The sequence below is a fragment of the Haliotis asinina genome, chromosome 16 (genome assembly GCF_037392515.1).
Source record: "Haliotis asinina isolate JCU_RB_2024 chromosome 16, JCU_Hal_asi_v2, whole genome shotgun sequence".
In the NCBI taxonomy this organism is placed as follows: domain Eukaryota; kingdom Metazoa; phylum Mollusca; class Gastropoda; order Lepetellida; family Haliotidae; genus Haliotis; species Haliotis asinina.
Window position 1 is genome coordinate 38,435,150 of NC_090295.1, and position 19,691 is coordinate 38,454,840.

At 41.4% G+C, this 19,691-nt stretch overlaps 1 protein-coding gene across 1 annotated transcript; it reads right to left on the reverse strand.

The window, feature by feature from the left end:
- Positions 1–1,733: 1,733 nt before the first annotated feature.
- Positions 1,734–18,617, reverse strand: LOC137267600 (transmembrane protein 201-like). The gene is made up of 10 exons (XM_067802090.1): positions 18,437–18,617; positions 16,053–16,170; positions 15,151–15,321; positions 14,349–14,525; positions 12,621–12,856; positions 11,338–11,541; positions 10,726–10,928; positions 8,193–8,321; positions 6,532–7,290; positions 1,734–5,416 (listed from the first exon to the last, which is right to left on the reverse strand). The coding sequence occupies exons 1-10, from the start codon at positions 18,511–18,513 to the stop codon at positions 5,328–5,330; spliced, it is 2,163 nt and encodes a 720-aa protein (XP_067658191.1). The 5' UTR covers positions 18,514–18,617; the 3' UTR covers positions 1,734–5,327.
- Positions 18,618–19,691: the final 1,074 nt, after the last annotated feature.

Genomic DNA, 19,691 nt, shown 5'->3' on the forward strand with positions numbered 1-19,691 from the left:
TAGTCGCCTCTTATGGCAAGCATGGGTTGCTGAAGACCTATTCTACCCCGGGACCTTCACGGGTTCAATACAACCCGAACTAACCCAACACGCTAATGAACATCTGTGTGACTAACGGGTCGTGAATTCTATACCAAGAATAATAAGTTAAGCGCCAGCCTATTCAAAACTACGACATGAAGCTGTGGAAATGTTAGGCTGAACATCTTGGGAGGACCAATCCATATTTAGAGAAGGTTCATCTGGTAACTGTTGTAGGGATGCCATGATCACTTGAATTCACAATTAAAGGAAATATTGTTATAGATATGATGACGCTGCTTTTTAAATCAAAATAACTATTAATGTTGAGCTTATACAAGACTATTAAATTTAGGTTTCAGTTGTTAAAAGTGACAATCGTGACCATATAAGTCATTACTGATTTTCACTTTTCAAAAGAAGGTAATCTTTTTGAGGAAAACAAAATGCAGGTTTTCCAAAAGCGCATGTATCCTGGTGAAAGCAAAAATAATTTCCATTATGGTTTTGTTTCTAAACTGAAAGTACTAAACCAAACTATAATAGATCGGGTTTCACATGTTCCAACCAAACTTTTTGAAAAAAAAAGTGGGTGGCGCTTAACTTGTTATTCACGTAATATGAGCAGATTCATGGAAATAAGTAACATTCAGTAAGTTCAGCATTAACAACAATGGATTTCGTAAATCCGATTTATTAACAGTTATTGTGTACAGCACATACGCTGTTATGAAAATTAGGCTAGACAGCAGAGCTACCGACGTTCTCAGCCACAGACACTGCAACCGCCTGCACGTGCACCGCAGGCAGAGTGAGCCAGAGCCTTCCATCTTGACATGTGTTCTGCAAAATCGGACATGCCAAACGAGAATTGTTTTGTTCCCTAGAACTTGATTCTGATGTCGGACATACCCAGTCTCCAGTCATCAAGGCATTAAAGTGTGATGTGATTCATGATTTCAAAATGATTTCACACGTTTTTCCAAAGGTAAAATTTCAAGTCCTGCTCGTGTTCGAATACTGGACCTGGGTTACAGCTGGTGTTCAAAAATACATGCTGTCTTCAGAGGCGACTAACGGGATCGGGTGGTCAGACCCACGGACTCCGTTGACACGTCATCGTATCGCCATCTGCGCAGATCGATGCTCATGATGGTGATCACGGGATTGTCTTGCCCAGGCTGCAACATTTGCAGACCACAGCCAGAAAGCTCTATTAAGCCTGAGTGTGGGGGTCAAACAAAAGACAAAAGGTATACAGCCTGATGATGGTATGTCTGTATGTATAGTAGCTGTATTCATGCAGAATGTGGATGTACACACCAGGGTTAAGTGCATGTCATAAACAAGGCATCGAGACGCGCTCTGGGCCTCTTGAAGCTGCAGAATGAGGGCCATTACATCTGAATTTCCCCCAAATCAATGACCACCTAGTGATCGAGTGAGTTAGTTTAGTTTTACGCCACACTCAGCAATATTCCAGCTATATGGAGGCGGTCTGTAAATAATGTAGTCTGTACTAGACAATCCAGTGATCAACAACATGCGCATCGATCTGCGCAATTGGGAACCGATGACATGTGTCAACCAAGTCAGCAAGCCTGACCACCCGATCCCGTTAGTCGCCTCTTACGGCAAGCATGGGTTGCTGAAGGCCTATTCTACCCCGTAACCTAGTGATCAAGACGCATACCACCCACAAAAACAAGAAACAGATAAGACGCCATTTATTTTTTGGGACACACCATTATAAATCATATTTATGCTGTACCAAAGAATTTTTTATACATTTTATTTTTGGGATTCCTGAAAACGTAAGAAATCTGGACGAAGTGGACAATCACAAAACATCAAAATGTACAATTGCCTTGTCAATACACTCACAATATACAACTCAAACACTCAAACAAATCTATTCACATGCTACGTTCCGATCAGACTAGTAGTGATAATACATCTCATCACTTTATTCGTTTTGTGTCGCCTTTAAAGACAAACAAGGAATGTCTCCATTAATCTGAATTTATTTTGTTGCTGACCTTGTTATCTTGGAATGTGAAGGTTTACTATGAAGGCACTTTTCTCCTGAAAACATATCAGGGAGGATAAGTGATAGCTTTTAGTCAGAGAGGATCAGAAATGAAAACAAAGCGGATACAAAAATTGGTCTTAATGTCAAGTCAATAACTGATTTCTTTTATTATTAACTCATCTTGAAGAATATATTATTGAATCAAGACAACAGACCCACTTGGGTAGAAAGGCCTCTCTGTGAGTTTTAATGAAATGTGTTTCCATCTCTTTCAATTTTGAGTCAGAATCAATGAATGAAAAGAAACTCTTAAAACCAGAACACCTTGGCACCAACCAAACTGACATGACATTCACTGACTTAGAATGGTTTTATGCTGCTTTAAGCGATATTCCAGCAATATCACAGCAGGGGACACCACAAATGGGCTTCACATATTGCACCCATGTTGGGAATCTAACCCGGGTCCTTGGTCTGATATGATACAAAGATTTTGGTAAATAAGGGAATTTTGATAATCTTGGAATGAAGATCACAGCAGAACAGAGGCCTTCAATGCCTGCAGATTCAAACACAATACAATTCACATACATTCTTGCACATTACAAAATAACCAAGCCAAATACAGTGATATCTCTCTTTCACAACGGGACTCCCTGAGATGGCCTCTGCCTTAGGAATTACAATATGACATACCCTGTTATTGCAAAAAAGTTTAATGTTAAACATATTACATTTTGATCATTTGGTAATATTCTACAAAATTGGTATGGATTAAGTTAACTGGATCTCAGTTAAACATTTCAAGGTAAATTATGTTTAACTTCTGTTTGTATTAATTGTATTTTTATGAAATAATTTTACATCAGAACTCTGTGTCCTTTACAGTAGATACAGTTCTCATGGCGACTGATTTCAGGTCACAGCAAGAAAACATTTTCCACCTACTACTGTTGCATTTCAGCCATACAAATTAAGAATCATTTGATCATTTCACACATTAATCAAAACTATTTAGCATTAAATTTTTCATTTTATATAAAAAAAACAATTAACATCCACAGACATTTGAAACCAATGCAATTTACAACACCATGAGAGAACCTCATATTTAGCATTAAATTTTTCATTTTATATAAAAATAACATCTACAGACATTTGAAACCAATGCGATTTACAACACCATGAGAGAACCTTATGACAAGATCTTTTGCATTATGACCTTTCGTTCATGGAAACACTGGCCTAAAGCAACACATTCACCACATATTACTACAGATAAGTCGATCCCCTACTGATAATGTAAATGATCTTGTCTCATGTTTAATTGTAAATTTGACATCTTCACTGACAAAAGTCGTTTTCTCCTGTTAGTTCACACAAACCGATACGATATCGTTTCCTGACTAGTCAAAATAAAAATTGATCAAAGAGTAAGACATAGAAGAGCCGGTCACCCTTCAGGTCTTGGGAACTGGTTGAAATCACACAATTGACGATTGCTTCATTAACAACAAACAATAAAAAAATATCATTAGTGTCATTTTTCGGATTTTCCAAATCAGGTTATTACTGCAAGTATGTGTAACATGATGCATTGTGCTACATTTAAGTTCCTGGAGTCTTCAAGAAATATTGAGTCAAGCATTTTCACTTACTATGATAAGTTTTCTAAGTCCCTGACAACTTCAAGATATGTTCCATTTTCAAGTGTTTCAAAACTGAAAACAGTTGTCACAAAATCGTGCATGTTCGATTACTGTTTGCTCAGTGCAACCTTTCTTCGATTATTTCATTTGATCAAAATACCACTACTACAGGCTGCTTTTTTTGTGTTCAAAATTCAACTTATTTCCAGTAATATGTAGTAATGGTAACACTGTGACCTCCACACCAAGGTCTTGTCAGGGAAAGGAATGTAGGACACAAACTTGTCAGCAATATCACAGAATTCTGGGTTGCTACAGCAACATCTCAAATGATACTTCATTCCTCACACCTTTTCTTATGGTGATAGCATTGATATTTTAAAAAATAACGTTACTTGTAAAATAAAATTACAATTAATGACAGCGTGATAAGGTGAACAAATGTCACACCTTTCATAACTGTTTTCCAAAGGTCAGTGTGACGCACACCATGTGTGAAGACTGAATGTATTGCTGTTAATTTAAATTACAACTACTGTCAACGTGATAGGGTCAACAAATGTCACACCTTTTTTAATTGGTTGACTAAGGCCTGTGTGACCCATGCCATGCGTGAAGACTGAACATATTCTCACATCAATCATATGACTAATCTGACTAAAGACGTATTTAAGGAACACAGACCAAACCGACAAAAAATGCAGTCTTGTAGCCATGGTAATGACCAATGAGAAAAGTAGGAATCATCAACAGAATGGTCATCAGAATAGTAATTTATCAACGCTGTTAAAACGAAACAATAATAACATGATTAGTTCTGATCAACATTATAATAGAGAAGAAAACAAAACATGTGTCTGCCATTTGGTTTATGTTGTCGCTAGAAATATTGTCAATAATTGTGTTTTAAACAACATCTAGCTCTTTTTCCTAACATCAAGACCTAAGGAAGGTATCCCTCATTAAGTATATGTTTATTCAAAATAGAGCCAACATTCTGGTCGAACATGGTCAGGAACATTGACTAGAATAATTCCAGCCCAACCACTCTGAGCATAAGAGAATGGGTGCTGTTCTCTGCTATCAAATATCAATATACACTGTGGTTTCCTTCAAATCTTGCCACACCAGTACACCATGTTCAAGCACCACCATCCTAAGTAGCAGAGACAGTATTTCATCAAATATCAATATACCGTGTTGTTTCCTTCACTTCTACACAAGTACACCATTCCAGCCCAACCATCCTGAGCAGCAGGGAATGGGTGCCTGTCTTCTGCTGTCAAATATCCATATATACTGCTGTTTCCTTCACTTCTTCTACACAAGTACACCATTCCAGGCCAACCATCCTGAGCAGCAAAGAAAGGGTGCTGCCTTCTGCTATCAAATATCCAGTTATATTTCTGTTTCCTTCAACTCTTGCAACACAAGTACACCCAGCCCAACCACACTGAGCAGCAGAGAATGGTTGCTGTTCTCTGCTATAAAAGATACAATTATACTGCTGTTTCCTTCAACTCCTGCAGCACAAGTACACATTCCAACCCAACCAACAACCCTGAGCAGCAGAGAATAGGGGCTGTCTAACAGCAATCATATTTCAATGTACACTTTTATTTCCTTTAACTCTTGCTGCACAAGTACACTACCAAAACAGCATTTCCCAAAACACTAGCAAACAGGATGGCGCCAAGTCCCAGCATCTTCAGATCTGTAAAGGAGAGTAAGGTAGGCATCACAAAGACATAGGTACAACATAAAGTGTAGAATCCTTCACTCACTGGGACATGGAAAAATTGTCGGATTACACAGTGTGTTAGATTCATTTATCAACCAAACCAATATACGATATTGGAACTATATGATGTACCAAGTCTAGTTCACATATGAAAGACTACATCTGCATGACATCATCAGTGGTGTAACAAAACTTTTACTCCGAGTCTGGACTATACAGTGAGAGTTCATTTATATGCCACACAAACTCAACATTTCAGCTATTTTGCAGTGGTATGTAAATAATCAAATCTGAACATGATAATCCTGTGATATACAGTATGAGCATCAACCTACACAATTTTGATACCATGACATGACTCTACTGAGTCAATACAACTGACTAACCCACCCCAATAGTCGCCTGTTACAACAAACGGGTTGCTTACGACCAATTCTAACCTGCTTCTTCATATGTCGTTCGGCTAGACAACAAGACGTGGATCGACAGCCTGAAGCGGCACATTCTAGGGAATCTATTCAACCTCAGTGAAATCACAACATAGTGTCTCGTGCTCCGTTGTTCAAAACAACCTTATCTCTTAAGGTCAACCTAATGTCATACATTACAACCTTAGACCTTTACTAAGGTTAGCCTCCTGTTGCACCAAACCACCTTAACTAAGCTTAACCTTAAGTTAAGGTTGATAACTAAGGTTGGTCTGACCCAACCATAGCGTCCCTAAGGTTGGGAAGGAAATTTGGAGGCTGCTTTTATTCTATACGAGATTAAGACACATTTGAGGAAGCAGGAGTGTACAGAGACAGAACGAGTAAACCAGACATGCTGAATTCATGTGGTAGCTAATGACGCTTCCATTACTCCTGCGCTGCAAAGTTTAGTCTTAGTTAAGCGTACGACTAAAGTTGGAGTCCGAGTTAAGGTTGCCCGAAGGTTGTTTTGTGCAATGGGTCCATCTTTTTCTTAAGGTGATCGTAACTCTAACCATAGTGTTTAAGGTTATCTTAGCTAAGGTTGTTTTGAACAGCGGAACACTGAAGACTATTCCCCCCAGTTCCCGACCAATGACATCTTGCTTCTATACTCACTGCTTGGCCTGCTGGGTTTAATGATGACAGTGCTGTCAACCAGACAATCAGATGACTTGGTGGAATTCTCCTTCACCTGACTAGTATCCTCCTCAACTGATTGCACATGTCTCCGCCTCAGGTGGTCATCATCCAGCGATGACATCAATGTGCTGGACGTCAACATACATGATTCCGTGCTCTTTTTTGTAGCACTGGGCACAACTGGCCCTGTAGAAGTCCTCTGAAACACATTGTTCTCTATCACTGGGACAGTCATCTGATTGTCCAACTCCTGCATGATGTTGTGTTGCCATAGCGACTTCCTTATGGGTGTACTTGGACGGGTCAAGCCTCTACAAATGTCTGTCTGAAGGCTCTGCTTGGGAGAAGCCTCAGGTTTTTTGGATGAGAATTTACACTGGGACAGTTTATCTGGGGACAAGTGAGTCTGGCCAAACTTGGCGTGCTGCCACAGAGAGCTGTTCCTGAGTGGTGAGGTTTGTAACGTGCTCTGCTCAGACACACTGACATCAAACTGTCTTGTAGAGTTTGCCTCACTGTCCCTTTTTGTCTGCCACGGATGTTGTGATACTGTATTAGATGAGATTTGAGAGTTGAAGAGAGACAATCTCTCTGTCGTGAGACTCTGTTCCAGAAAGGGATTGTTCCGGGCTTGATTCTGGAGCCTTGGAAACTGCAGAGACTGTCGGTTTCTTGAATCAAAGGCAGGGTTCGTGTGAAGGATGGGTCCACTTGATGTAGTTTGATTAAAGATGTCTACCAGAAACAGAATGAAACATTACTGAAGACACATATTTCATAGGTGAGACTACTGGCAACAAGCCTACTCCATCTAAACATCTAGTACACAAGCATTGTGACCATAGTGCTCCTAGTTCTAACAATCAATAACGCAGAATACTATTAACCGCGATAACCTCTGCTGCTTGTTGGTTAAGTCACTTGACTTATCCCACCTGGTACCCATTTTTCAAGGTAAGACCACATGTATCCTCTGTGCTTCCTTGTGGGACAAGTCTGTAGTCCTAGAAACTCTCAGGAGTCAAGCTACCAAACTGTGTCACCCATCCAAGGAGTCGTCACTCAACATTGATCAACTTCAGCTATCAACTGATTTGTGACTGTGCTCTGTGAGCAGAACCATACACCACCACATCATTCCATTGTTCTCACAAATACAAGGTTTATGAAGAGGGTGTTGATGAGAAAATGTCCACAGTCAATGCCATATAAAACTAAATACAATAGAAGTGTCACGTGAACCTTTTATGTCATTTCAAGAGACACACACAGACAGACACAGACACAGACAGACACACACACACACACACGGAGCTACTCACTTAGAGGATGTCATGCAAAACCAGTGAGTGAGTGAGTTTACATAGCTTTACGCCACACTGAGCAATATTCCAGCTATATGGCAGCAGTTTGTAAATAATCAAGTCTGGACCAGACAATCCAGTAATCAACAGCATGTGCATAGATCTGCACAACTGGTAACTGACATATACCAAACAAGTCAGCAAGCGTCATCACCCAATCCTGTTAGTTGCCTCTTATGGCAAGCATAGGCTGCTGAAGGCCTATTCTACCAGGACCTTCTCTTGTCTCATGCAGCCACCATACCCCAACACCTCCGGGAGTTACTGTCCTACCTGTGGGTGTGGAGGACGTCACACGTAGTCTAGCAGGGCTGATCAGCGGCCTTGATGGACCCAGCAATGGACGAGGGATGGCACTCAATGAAGTAAAGCTGGCCTGGCTACCCGTCATGGAAAACATACCTGAACCGAAGGAATGTTTATATTTTAATGCACATTTTCTATTTTGCATTCTCTATTACAGAAATAAATCTGCAGGTGGGGTTGTGATTCAGATTGGTTTCAATGCCAGTTTGAACAATAATCCGGCAATACTATGGCAAGTCGATTCAATGTGGAACACATATCCAAAGTCACAAAGATCTTCTACTCTTAAAAAAACCACGAGGATGTGTATTGTGCTGAAACACCTGGAAATACATCTGCAAAAGACCAGGAGTGAGTGAGTGAGTTGAGTTCTATGCCGCACTCAGCAATATGCCAGCTACATGGCGGCGGTCTGTAAATAATCGAGTCTGGACCAGACAATCCAGTGATCAACAACATGAGCATCCATCTGCGCAATTGGGAATCGATGACATGTGTCAAGCAAGTCAGCGAGCCTGACCACCCAATCCCGTTAGTCGCCTCTTACGACAAGCTGAGTCGCCTTCTATGGCAAGCAAGAGTTGCTGAAGTCCTATTCTACCCCGGGACCTTCACGGGTCTCAACAGACCACGATTCAAACCTAAGGTGTCTGGTGTGCACAATCCAGAACTCTACAACAGCATTTGAAGTAACTGCTTGCCTGACTGCCGAAGACAGATTGGGTTAAGATTTAGAGATGTATATGAAGATACTTATCAAATTCAGGGTAATCGATCATTATCAATTCACTCATAAAAATGAATGAATTCCAACTGATTACACGATGCCATTTAGGAAGTGGTCAAATGCAACATATGTCATATTTGGGATTTCACTTCCTCAGTGGGAAATCACTTCCTCCTAAATGGCATCGTGTAATCATAGCTTTCGGTTGTGGGAGCCGTGCCAATTCACACTTATCAGAGGGGTAAACAAAGTACACAGTCTAGACTACCAGTTGTCCGACTTTCAATTTAGTGGAAGTTGCGGTGGCTGAGCGGGTTAGGTGGCTGACTTTGTGTGCTGGCGACTAGGTGCCTGACTCTGAGGGTGCGGGTTCGAATCCCGAATGGGACTCAACCAAAAAGGTACTAGAATTTGTACTTTACTGAGGAAGTGAAATCCCAAATATGACATATGTTGAATTCCAACTGAATGATAAACTACATCGACTGTCAAACTTTACCTTATGGCCAGGTAGGTTTTGGCTGAATGTTTTACATCTAACCAGCTGTGTGTCTGGCTGAAATTATGCGGAGCTCATACCGTGTGTGCTATATAGGTCATGTAACATATTACATAGTGACACCGAGTGACAATGAACTCTTACTGTGGTCCTCAATGGTAAAACTAATACACACGTCATCATAAATACTGCACCACATCTATTTTCACTAAGTAAACCCGGATCATCAACCTGACAAGAAAGGTGCTTGGAAAAGCACATAAAACAGCTGACATGGAAACTTGAATCCCTTAGTTCCCTGGAGAAACGTAAAATCACTGACCCCTTGCCTCCCTTATCCCGCCAAAACTGTGACTTGAGCCCAGCTCTCACCAATCTCTCAATCACTCACCTCAAGCCCTGTGGAACAGATTCCGTGCAACAAGGGAGGTAACTCACGGGTGAGTGATTTCCCATTTCAAAGGAATTCAAGTTTCAAAGTAACCATCAATAGGAGAAGGGAGAACCAAGAAAGAATGAGCAGAGATATGGAAAAAATTCTGCTTGTCTATGGTAACATGAAACAGAGAGTGAAATTTGGTGACAAGGAATATATGGATCCAGGCAGCCTTGAAGACAGACACCCCAAGATATAAGATGAAAGAGATACGACTAACCAAACACACAAACTTTCACCTAACTACAGCACTGTCCAATAGGCACTGACGGATTTTTATAATAAGCATGTATGTTAGACTTTCTTACAGTACTTAGTACTTAGTTGCAAACTGATACTCAATGCGGAGACATTAAAACTATTATGGAATGGTACACTGATATTAGTACTGTAAGAACAAACACCAGATTTAGCAACCTGGCTTAGCAATAGCAATTTCTGAATCATTTACAAAATGTTCTTTGAACACAATTAATTGTTACAATTTTAAACAAGCAAAGGGAGAAAATGTATTTCCTATTTCCAGACACTAACCTCACTGTGACAACCGATTGTGGTATCAGACAAAATAATGTGGATGTCAGCTTTGTTATATACACAATGTTGCTGGGCTTTTCCTTTCCCCTTTGGCTGGTGAATGATGAATAGACAAGGGGAAAGTCCTGAAATGTTGTGTATGCAATAAATAAGCAGATATCCATAATGTCTGTGCACTTGTGGACATTCTGAGTCCAAGACAGTGTCACATAACAAAAGAGTTAACATTCCTAGGGAAGCATTCATAAAATGTTGACTTCTCCCAGAAGTAGGTAATAAGCCAAGCTTATGATTTCTCCACCTGAATCACTCCTCTTCATCTGAGTCGGTTTTGACCCAAGGGAGAATGCTTCCATTTCAAGGTCAAGGTCATCCAACTGCTCTTCCTTGACCTCTGACTCAGGTTCAGGGTCAGGTCGTGCCCTTCGACTGGTGCTGACAGAGGATATGGCAACCGTTTCAGTCTCACTCTGATAGCTGCCTGTGCTTTTGTCCAGCGAAAGCCTGCATACAGATTAGACAGATGGAATAATATTCACATCGCGGCATACACTCTCTAACCTGAAACACTGATCTAACAGCAAAAACCAATGACAACATTACTGGATCCAAGACGTGGTTGTTCAGGGGGGTTTGAACCCGACCTTTTGAAAATTACTATAGACCAATATGTACACATTAAGCCTTGTCAAAGGTACAGGGAATAGTCCCTATTTGTCCCTTTCATGATTACAAGATTTCTACAGACCCATGAGAAAGTTCTCTCCTGTTACATCACTTCCATAGAGCTGTGAGGGTGTTCTAACCTTAATGCCATAAACTCTTCCAGGCTTCTGTTCTCAACAACACTACTTTTGAGACAGACGCAGGAAGCACAGAAGGCTATTTAACCGAGACTGGTTCTACAACTCACCTCCTGAATGTCTGTGTTGTGGCGTTTGTCCTCTTCCTAGTGATAATACAGCTGACCACAGACAGTACCAAGTTGACACCAAACAAGAACGTCAGTACCTTGCAGTCAACAGCCAGCCCAGGTGACCACAGAGTTATGTCCCTTGTCACGGCTGCCGCACATAATATCCAGGTGATGCTCACCATAACATCCACGAGGAACAGTCTGAAACACAGGAATCGTAACCGTGGAAACCATAACTAACACTAATCAGTAACCAGTTCAAAGATAGGACTCAAAATTCAAATTGCCCCTTTTATATGAAAGTGTTAAAGTCAGTATCAAATAGATTTCTCACGGCAAATCATCCACTGTTATCAGTCAAGTAAAAGTGTACAGAAAGTAAACATTGATAGCACTGTAATAAACCCAGAAGACACAGGGTTCCCCTTAATGCGGAAAACCTGCGCATATGACACAATGTAAAGTGAAAATACACATACAATACAAACACAGCATTGCTTCTGATGCAATAAAATCACTAATCAAAACCACATAATTCACTGCTACAGGCAATAAATGTAACTAAATTGATTTCTGATGTCAAACTGATTTGAAAGTACAAATGATAACTCTTTAGAATTCAGACTTAAAGGCATATACCTGAAAGAAAAAGGAATCATTAGTAAAAAATTGATTATCTTTGCAAACTTTTTATTCCGACTCCCTCACAAAAATTCAGAGAATCAACCCAAGGCCCAAATAAATGTCTAGGGGTAACCCTGAAGAAATTACCTAAGGACAAGAAAAGAACATGCAAGACTGGCTTCTGGAATGAGACATCTGAGCACAGAGAGAGTGAGGACTGTCACAGCAGAGTTAGCATATTGACAAGACAAAGCCTTAAGACTAATTTACATAACATTTCATAGGGGTTATAAATGGAAAAAGATTCATTTCAGAATATTTCCTATTTGCATGTAGGCTTTGGACACCAAAAAGACCACTAACAAGATAGAACAGCCAATTGTACTTCACAATATGGGTCCGCAACGATGTGTGGACCAGTGGTAATGTAGCTGTGAGCAGACTAATATAATAAGTATATAACGATCAGATTTGACTATATATGGAACATGTTATCTAAAATTTTCACCAGACCACTGGGCCGGTCATTTGCAAAAGTTAGCTGTCTCGGGTGGTCAGACAGGCCATATTTCGTCCACTGAAGCCAGGAACCTGTCCTTAACCAGAATCACCAAGGGTAGAATTCTATGTAGTCACGACAAGCAGCAATTACGTACCTGTCCTTCCCAATAAGTATCTTGGACATGAGGCACAGACAGAGGCCAGTGTAATGGACAGCCTGCTGATATGGCCGCATGATCTCTACGAAGGTCAGCAGAAGCCACACATCTGACAGCCACACATACTGGGCCAGGCTGTAGGCCAGCACCAAACACGAACACACCAGAGAGGTCAAACCCAGGAGATCACCCGCAGTGCAGTGTGCTGGAGAGGACAGATCCGACACGCCTTTCTAGAAATGTAAGAGAGCTGTGTTAAATTCAGTGATAAATGTAAGTTGGAGTTCCTCTAATCAAACAATTGCCTAGTTCTAGCAGGGTTATGCCCCTTGACGTACACATGTACCCGTCATCTTTGATGCCATAAGGGAACACTTACTTTATTTAGAAGATTTAGTGAATCAATCCTCTTACTGTCTTAACAATCCTCTTGAACAATTCAGTGAGTGAGTTTAGTTTTACGCCGCACTCAGCAACATTCCAGCTATAAGGCGGCAGTCTGTAAACAATAGAGTCTGAACCAGACAATCCAGTGATCAACAACATGAGCATTGATCTGCACAACTAAGAACTAATGACATGTCAAAGAAGTCATCGAGTCTGATAACCTCATCCCATTAGTAGCCTCTTAGGACAAGCATAGTTGCCTTTTATGGCAAGCATGGCTTGCTATTCTACCCTGGACCTTCACTTGTCTCGACTCTTGCAAGTAACCCATGAAGACCTATTCTAACCCGCACCTTCACAGGCACTTCAACAATTCCAGAAATGTTGAAGAAATGTACAGTTAAAGAACTATCCAGAATGGTCTATGGTGGAAATGTCACATAGAGGCCATTCAAACAATCAAATATCGCCAAAAAATGGAATTGGTTGGTTGGTACAAACACAGCATCAATCAACCACACCCACTTATCAGTGAGGAAAGCACAACATGTTGTCTATGCTTTGAAAGCCAAGACCTGTGAAGGTTCCGGGGTAGAATAGGCCTTCAGCAACCCATGCTTGCCATAAAAGGCGACTCAGCTTGTCGTAAGAGGCGACTAACGGGATCGGGTGGTCAGGCTCGCTGACTTGGCTGACACATGTCATCGGTTCCCAATTGATCGATGCTCATGTTGTTGATCACTGGATTGTCTGGTCCAGACTCGATTATTTACAGACCGCCGCCACATAGCTGTAATATTGCTGAGTGCGGCGTAAAACTAAACTCACTCACTCACTCACTTTGAAAGCCAAATTCTGTGCATCTGCCTGATTCACTCAGTCAATTTGCACATTGCCTGAAAATGTCAGTCAATATACAAATTACTGAAGAACTAGTCGATTTATTTGGCAGACTAACTAAAAATCAGTTTCAATGGTTTTCCAACCTGTTCTAAGAGTGGCAAACAGTGTGCAACCAACAAATGCAAGTGCTTTAAAGCTGATGTCAAATGCACCACAGGTTGAAGTTGAAGCTGAGCTACATGTGTCCCAGACAAATAAATATCATGTTGTAATATTGCATTCCTGTGGACGCACTAATAAATATTGTTGCATCCATTGTTAATTTTCAATCATTTAGAATGCAGGAACTAGCGTCCCAAAAATCTGTCTGATAGACACCTGACAAGCACATCTGCCTTTCTCTCAGGTCAACTGGACTAAACAAGACTGGTTTTGAGGGCTCAGCCAAATACACTTACTGTTGTTTACCAAACTGATGCCTTTTCAACTACCCACCAAAGGAGACTGTTGTGATGTGCTGGAAGTGGATGATGTATTGGAGTCTAGCTTGGTCCGGAGAGCATCATCCTGCTTCATCAACTCATGCTCCACAACCATCTTGCAGGGGTCACAGAGTTCATACACCCTCTCCAGGTGGTCCTTGTAGGCATCAATCTCAGCGTCATAGTTGTCCTGGACACACAATACATGACTGGTGACTAGTTTAGCATCATTTCATTGTTTCCACATGCAGGTCTTTGTTGAGGGAGTATTCAGATGCAATACAGAAAAAAAAATGTTTCTTTGGCTTAACAAGGGAATGCCTTAACTGCTTAGCTATCTCGCAGTCCCTTCACACAATGTAGATAATACAATCTAAGAGTGACATCATGACGCTCTACCCTGTTGAGCTATGGTGCAGCAGGTCATTACTTAATGAACCTGACTGTTGGTTTAGTTCAGCTAAGACTCTGACGGTGTCCCAGCCCAGAATCATCACGAGGACACACAATAAAACATCTTTATATTGTGACAGACATGACCTTGATCCTGAGGAAATGAGCACAATGAACACCGTGTCAGAAACAGAGGATTTGACTACCCCATATCAATGAATCTTCCCAACCCTAGACTCACACATACCTGATTCATGTGCACAAAGCTGGTCAATGTATGTTCCCAAAACTAGGCTCTCACCTACCTCAATCATGGGCACAAAGCTGGCCAATGTATCTAACCAACCCTAGACTCTCACATACCTTCTTCATGAGCACAGAGCTGGCCAATGTATCTTCATCAAAACTAGGCTCTCACCTACCTCATTCATGGGCACAAAGCTGGCCAGCTGTTTGACCTTTAGGAGCTGGTTCTCTTCACATCCATTACAGAGAGCTGAGGAGCTGCCAAGATACTCCTCGGGGCGACAACCAATGCCATGATTCAGTTCCAGCATGTGCTGGGCAGGAATGTCTTTGTTGTAGTCCCCTGTCTGCAACAACAGAGTTAGTTCAATGATTCACTGGCTGGGTTGGAGTCAGTGAGTGAGCGAGGGACTTTAGTTTTACGCTGCACTCAACAATATTCCAGCTATATGGCAATGGTCTGTAAATAATCAAGTCTGGGCCAGACAATGCCATGATCAACAGCATAAGCATTGATCTGCACAACTGGGAACCGATGGCATGAATCATCCCAGTCAGCCAGCCTGACCACCCAATCCCATTAGTCGCCTCTTACGACAAGCATAGTCGCTTTTTACCGCAAGCATGGGTTGCTGAAGGACTATTCTACCCTGGACCTTCACAGGTCAACTGGGTTCAATGGCTATATTGTCTGTAAATACCCGAGTCTAGACCAGATAATCAAGGAGTCAACAGTGAGTGAGTGACTTTGGTTTAACACAGTTTATAGCAATATTCCAGCAATATCACAGCATGGGACATCAGAAATGAGGGATCAACGGCATGAACATAGCTTTAGGTAATTGGGATACGATGACTTAAGGTCAATCCTAGCCCTGATCTTCACAGGTGGGATGGCAGGTGTGAAGACGATTTTAAGGGAAGTAGGGATTATTAATTTTGAACAAATCTACTTTCATGTGTGTGTATGTGGTGATGGGGGACAAAAAGATATTTTGTGATACATCTGCAAGATCAGATTGTTTATATTCCAATGATCAATAAGGATAAAGACACAAATATACTGTTCGTCACCTACTTTATCAAAGCCATTGTACTGATCACAGCTCGGACAGTCCCAGCAGTTACGGTTCCCATATGGCACCACCGTGTCGGAGTTGCAGAACCAGCAGTTGACACGCACTGGGAAGCGTGGTCTGGCAAAACAAAAAAGAATGGAGATTGAAAACCTGAACTGATGAACAAGAGAGCTGACAAACTGAGAATTGGAACGACTATCAGTATACCTGTCACAGGACATGTTTTGTGTATTGTACGACTTACTTCCATCATACTATATGTAAAACTTGTATTCACTGTCTGAAAACATCTATCCTTGCTGTCTTTATGGCTAATGTGCTCTACTTCTCTATCAGTACTGTGACTATTTTAAATACAACCATAATTCTCAATTTCATAAATACAAGTAATAGAACTGTCTACAATATCAAAGACAACCATTGTTATTTCTATCAAGGCCCAGGTTCATTTCTCCACACAGGGGCACTGTGTGAAGTCAATCTCTGGAGTCCCCACGATATTTCTGGTACACTGCCAATTTACTAAAAGTGGCTTAAACCCTGCTCAAATTAAACCTCACTCAAATTTATCTGAAGCTGTTGCAGCTGCTGGTGTCACCATCTGACAAGCATGGGTTACACTGTTCTATATTTTGTTTAACTAAAGGCCAGTATGAACTACCGACAAAAAATTAGGGAATTAAGAATTTGAATGCAGCAAAAACTGTGGAGGATGTGTGCAATACCGTGACATTGCAGCTGAACTCAACATCTAATCACACGGAAATTCCACACGACAGCACATGATCCTCATGCACACTGACGGTAAACTGTCCACCTATCGGGGAACTCAATCACTAATGCAACTCAGATTAACACATGCTGAAAATGTCCCCAAGGCAGTATCGCAAAGAACTATTACGCCGCATTACTATTAGTCTGCAAATAATCGAGGCTGGACCAGACAATCCAGTGACCAACAACATGAGCATCCATCTGCGCAGTTGGGAACCGATGATATGTGTCAACCATGTCGGCGAGCCTGACCATCCAATCCCATTAGTCACCTCTTATGACAAGCACAGTTGCCTTTAATAGCAAGTATGGTTTGCTGAAGGCCTATTCTACCCCAGGACCTTCACTTGTCGGCAATTATTGACCATGATCAGTATGGGGTGGTAGTGTCATGGTATGGGGTGGTAGTGTCATGGTATGGGGTGGTAGTGTCATGGTATGGGGCAGTTTGTATCACATGACAGACAATTCGATCTGGTCATCATTACTGCACACTTGACTGGTTAGTTATCTGCTGACGAAATTTTGCATACCATCTTGGCTCCACTGACTAGAATAAACAGACCAGAATTTCCGACCGATCTCCGAGGAGAAGACATGGAGACATTGGACAAGCCCTGTAAGTCCCCTGACAGGTCCTCAGTTGAGCATCTGAGTATGCCAGGGACGCCGCATCAGTCAAATTGGCCCAGCTTGAAGCAGCTCTCCAGGCAGAATGGCAGGCAATATCGTGCAACCATCTTGAAGTTAACAACTGTATGCCATCAATGTGTATGTATCACCAAACATGGTGGACATGCCACATATTAAACTGCACGCCCTGTAGGCTTCACACATTGTACACTTGTTGGGCACTGAACCATGGTCTTCAGGGTGACAAGCAAATGGTAGAGTTCTGCCTGTACGCCCAACCCCAGTCAAAAAGCTAAATTACAAACTGGCATGCATACCTTACTCTAAATATACATTCAATAAACAAGAACCGGTAAAAAAACAACCAATGAACTTATTTCAGTGTTGGAATATTATACAGGGGAAGGTGGAAATATCCTATGTAAAAAGAGTGGGATACGGGCAGAACTCTTTCTAAGAAAAAGCTTTAACCACCAAGGCTACCCCTTTTTCATAGTAGTAATACCCCATTAGGGACAATATTTATGTTGATGGCAGTTTTCAGCGTTACAAGCCCCTGTGGGCTACACCACAACCCACATTTTCTAAAGAGCAGATTACAAATAGAAAATTGTAAATGCCCAGATGCAGTAGATCAGCAGTATAGTTTTTTTCTGCATTTCTTAAACATAAATATGGGGAAACGTAAAGTTAGCATAGTGTATCTATATGCTTCAAACTTAGGGCAGTTGAAAGTTCCTCGTGCAAACAAAGTGTACACACAGTACTACTCGCAAAAATTCTTCACATTTTCAGCAAATATTGGAAATTTGGGGGCAAATAAGGGCATGAAGCTGTTGAACTGAGAGTCCGTAAGAGAGCGTATTCGAGAACCCAGTGACCAGTCTCGTGGAGACCCCACCACTGAACTTGACACCGCGGCGGGAAATTCGATAACCAGGCATGCTTTTGTGGTCAATTTCAAAACAAACCACACCTAAGTACTTTGTAGGCACACGCTGCAGCGAGAACACCACCTCCACCTAATCCAGCAACGGAGACCCAAGTTTCCATTCTAAATCTACTACTTGACAACTTTTAACTCCCAAATATTATGCCGGCAAACTTCTCGTGCCAGTGAACGGAAGTAGACAGGGAGGGGTTATTGCACTAGAAATGACATCCGTCGAGGGAGCATTTATTTACCACAAACGTTAGTATTCTGAACACACTTACACGGACACAATTGTTTTTAATAAACTAATTATCCACCGAGGCCTGGTCATGGAGCACACATGCAAGATTCATTTCAGCAGCCACATAAGCTGACTCAACATCTGACTAAAAACAATTAAGAGGGCACCTGGAACCTACTAAACAAGTCGAGTATGCATTTCTCATTGCGCACCGGAACTGTCACCACTGATAAACTGAACATTCAAAAAAAAAAAAAAAAAAAAAGAACAAGACGAACAAGACGAACAAGACGAACACCGCTTTGGATGAATCATTTTTCAAGTGTGATTTTCTTCATGCTATGCATTCCATTTAACAATGTAACATAGATTTACATATAAAGTGATGTAAATGTTATCTAATTGAAAAATACTATACACATTAATTGTTCATTCATAAGTTTAATGTTTTAACATAACACATTCATTGATAAAGCCTCCCAACATGAGATAGATGGTTACGCTCTAAAAGACGGGTAGTGTAACATTAACACTGTCAATATCGGATCTGACCACCACTAGCGTTGGATTAAGAGACATATGACATGACTGAAAACGGTCTGAGCTGAGTGGGTGAATATAGTTTTACGCCGCTTTTTTCAGCAACTATCACGGCGGGTGACCCCAGAAATGGGTTTCACACATTGCACCCATGGGGGGAATCTAACCCGGGTCTTCAGCGTGACAAGCGAACACTTAAACCTAAAGAAAACTAATCCCACCTCCACGAAAACAGTCTCTAGGGTTATGTTCCATATACCTTCCACAGAGTGGCCCACTGATCACATGCGCTCGTGTCATTGCGAGGATTAAAGATTTTTGTTTTAATATGAACATCTTGAGATGACCCCCGATTTGAAACGCTTCACAGTACATTATATCATAGAACATAACCTGAATCGGGGAAACTCTTCAAGGGGAGCAGTCACTCCTCGAAAGAACCCTCGACGTATGCCTCGATGGGCTCGTCACGTGACCAGTGGGGTCAATATGGCGGCAGCTTAGTACTTTTATTCG

Bases quoted from the DNA above. Each gene is read 5' to 3' on its own strand.
- LOC137267600 (XM_067802090.1), bottom strand. From the start codon at position 18,513: ATGGAAACTTGGGTCTCCGTTGCTGGATTAGGTGGAGGTGGTGTTCTC. The intron at 14,526-15,150 runs GTAGGTGAGAGC...TTGTGTGTCCAG, and splicing joins GCTTTGTGCCCATGAATGAG to GACAACTATGACGCTGAGAT. The intron at 7,291-8,192 runs GTAGGACAGTAA...TGTTTCTGGTAG, and splicing joins GACGTCCTCCACACCCACAG to ACATCTTTAATCAAACTACA.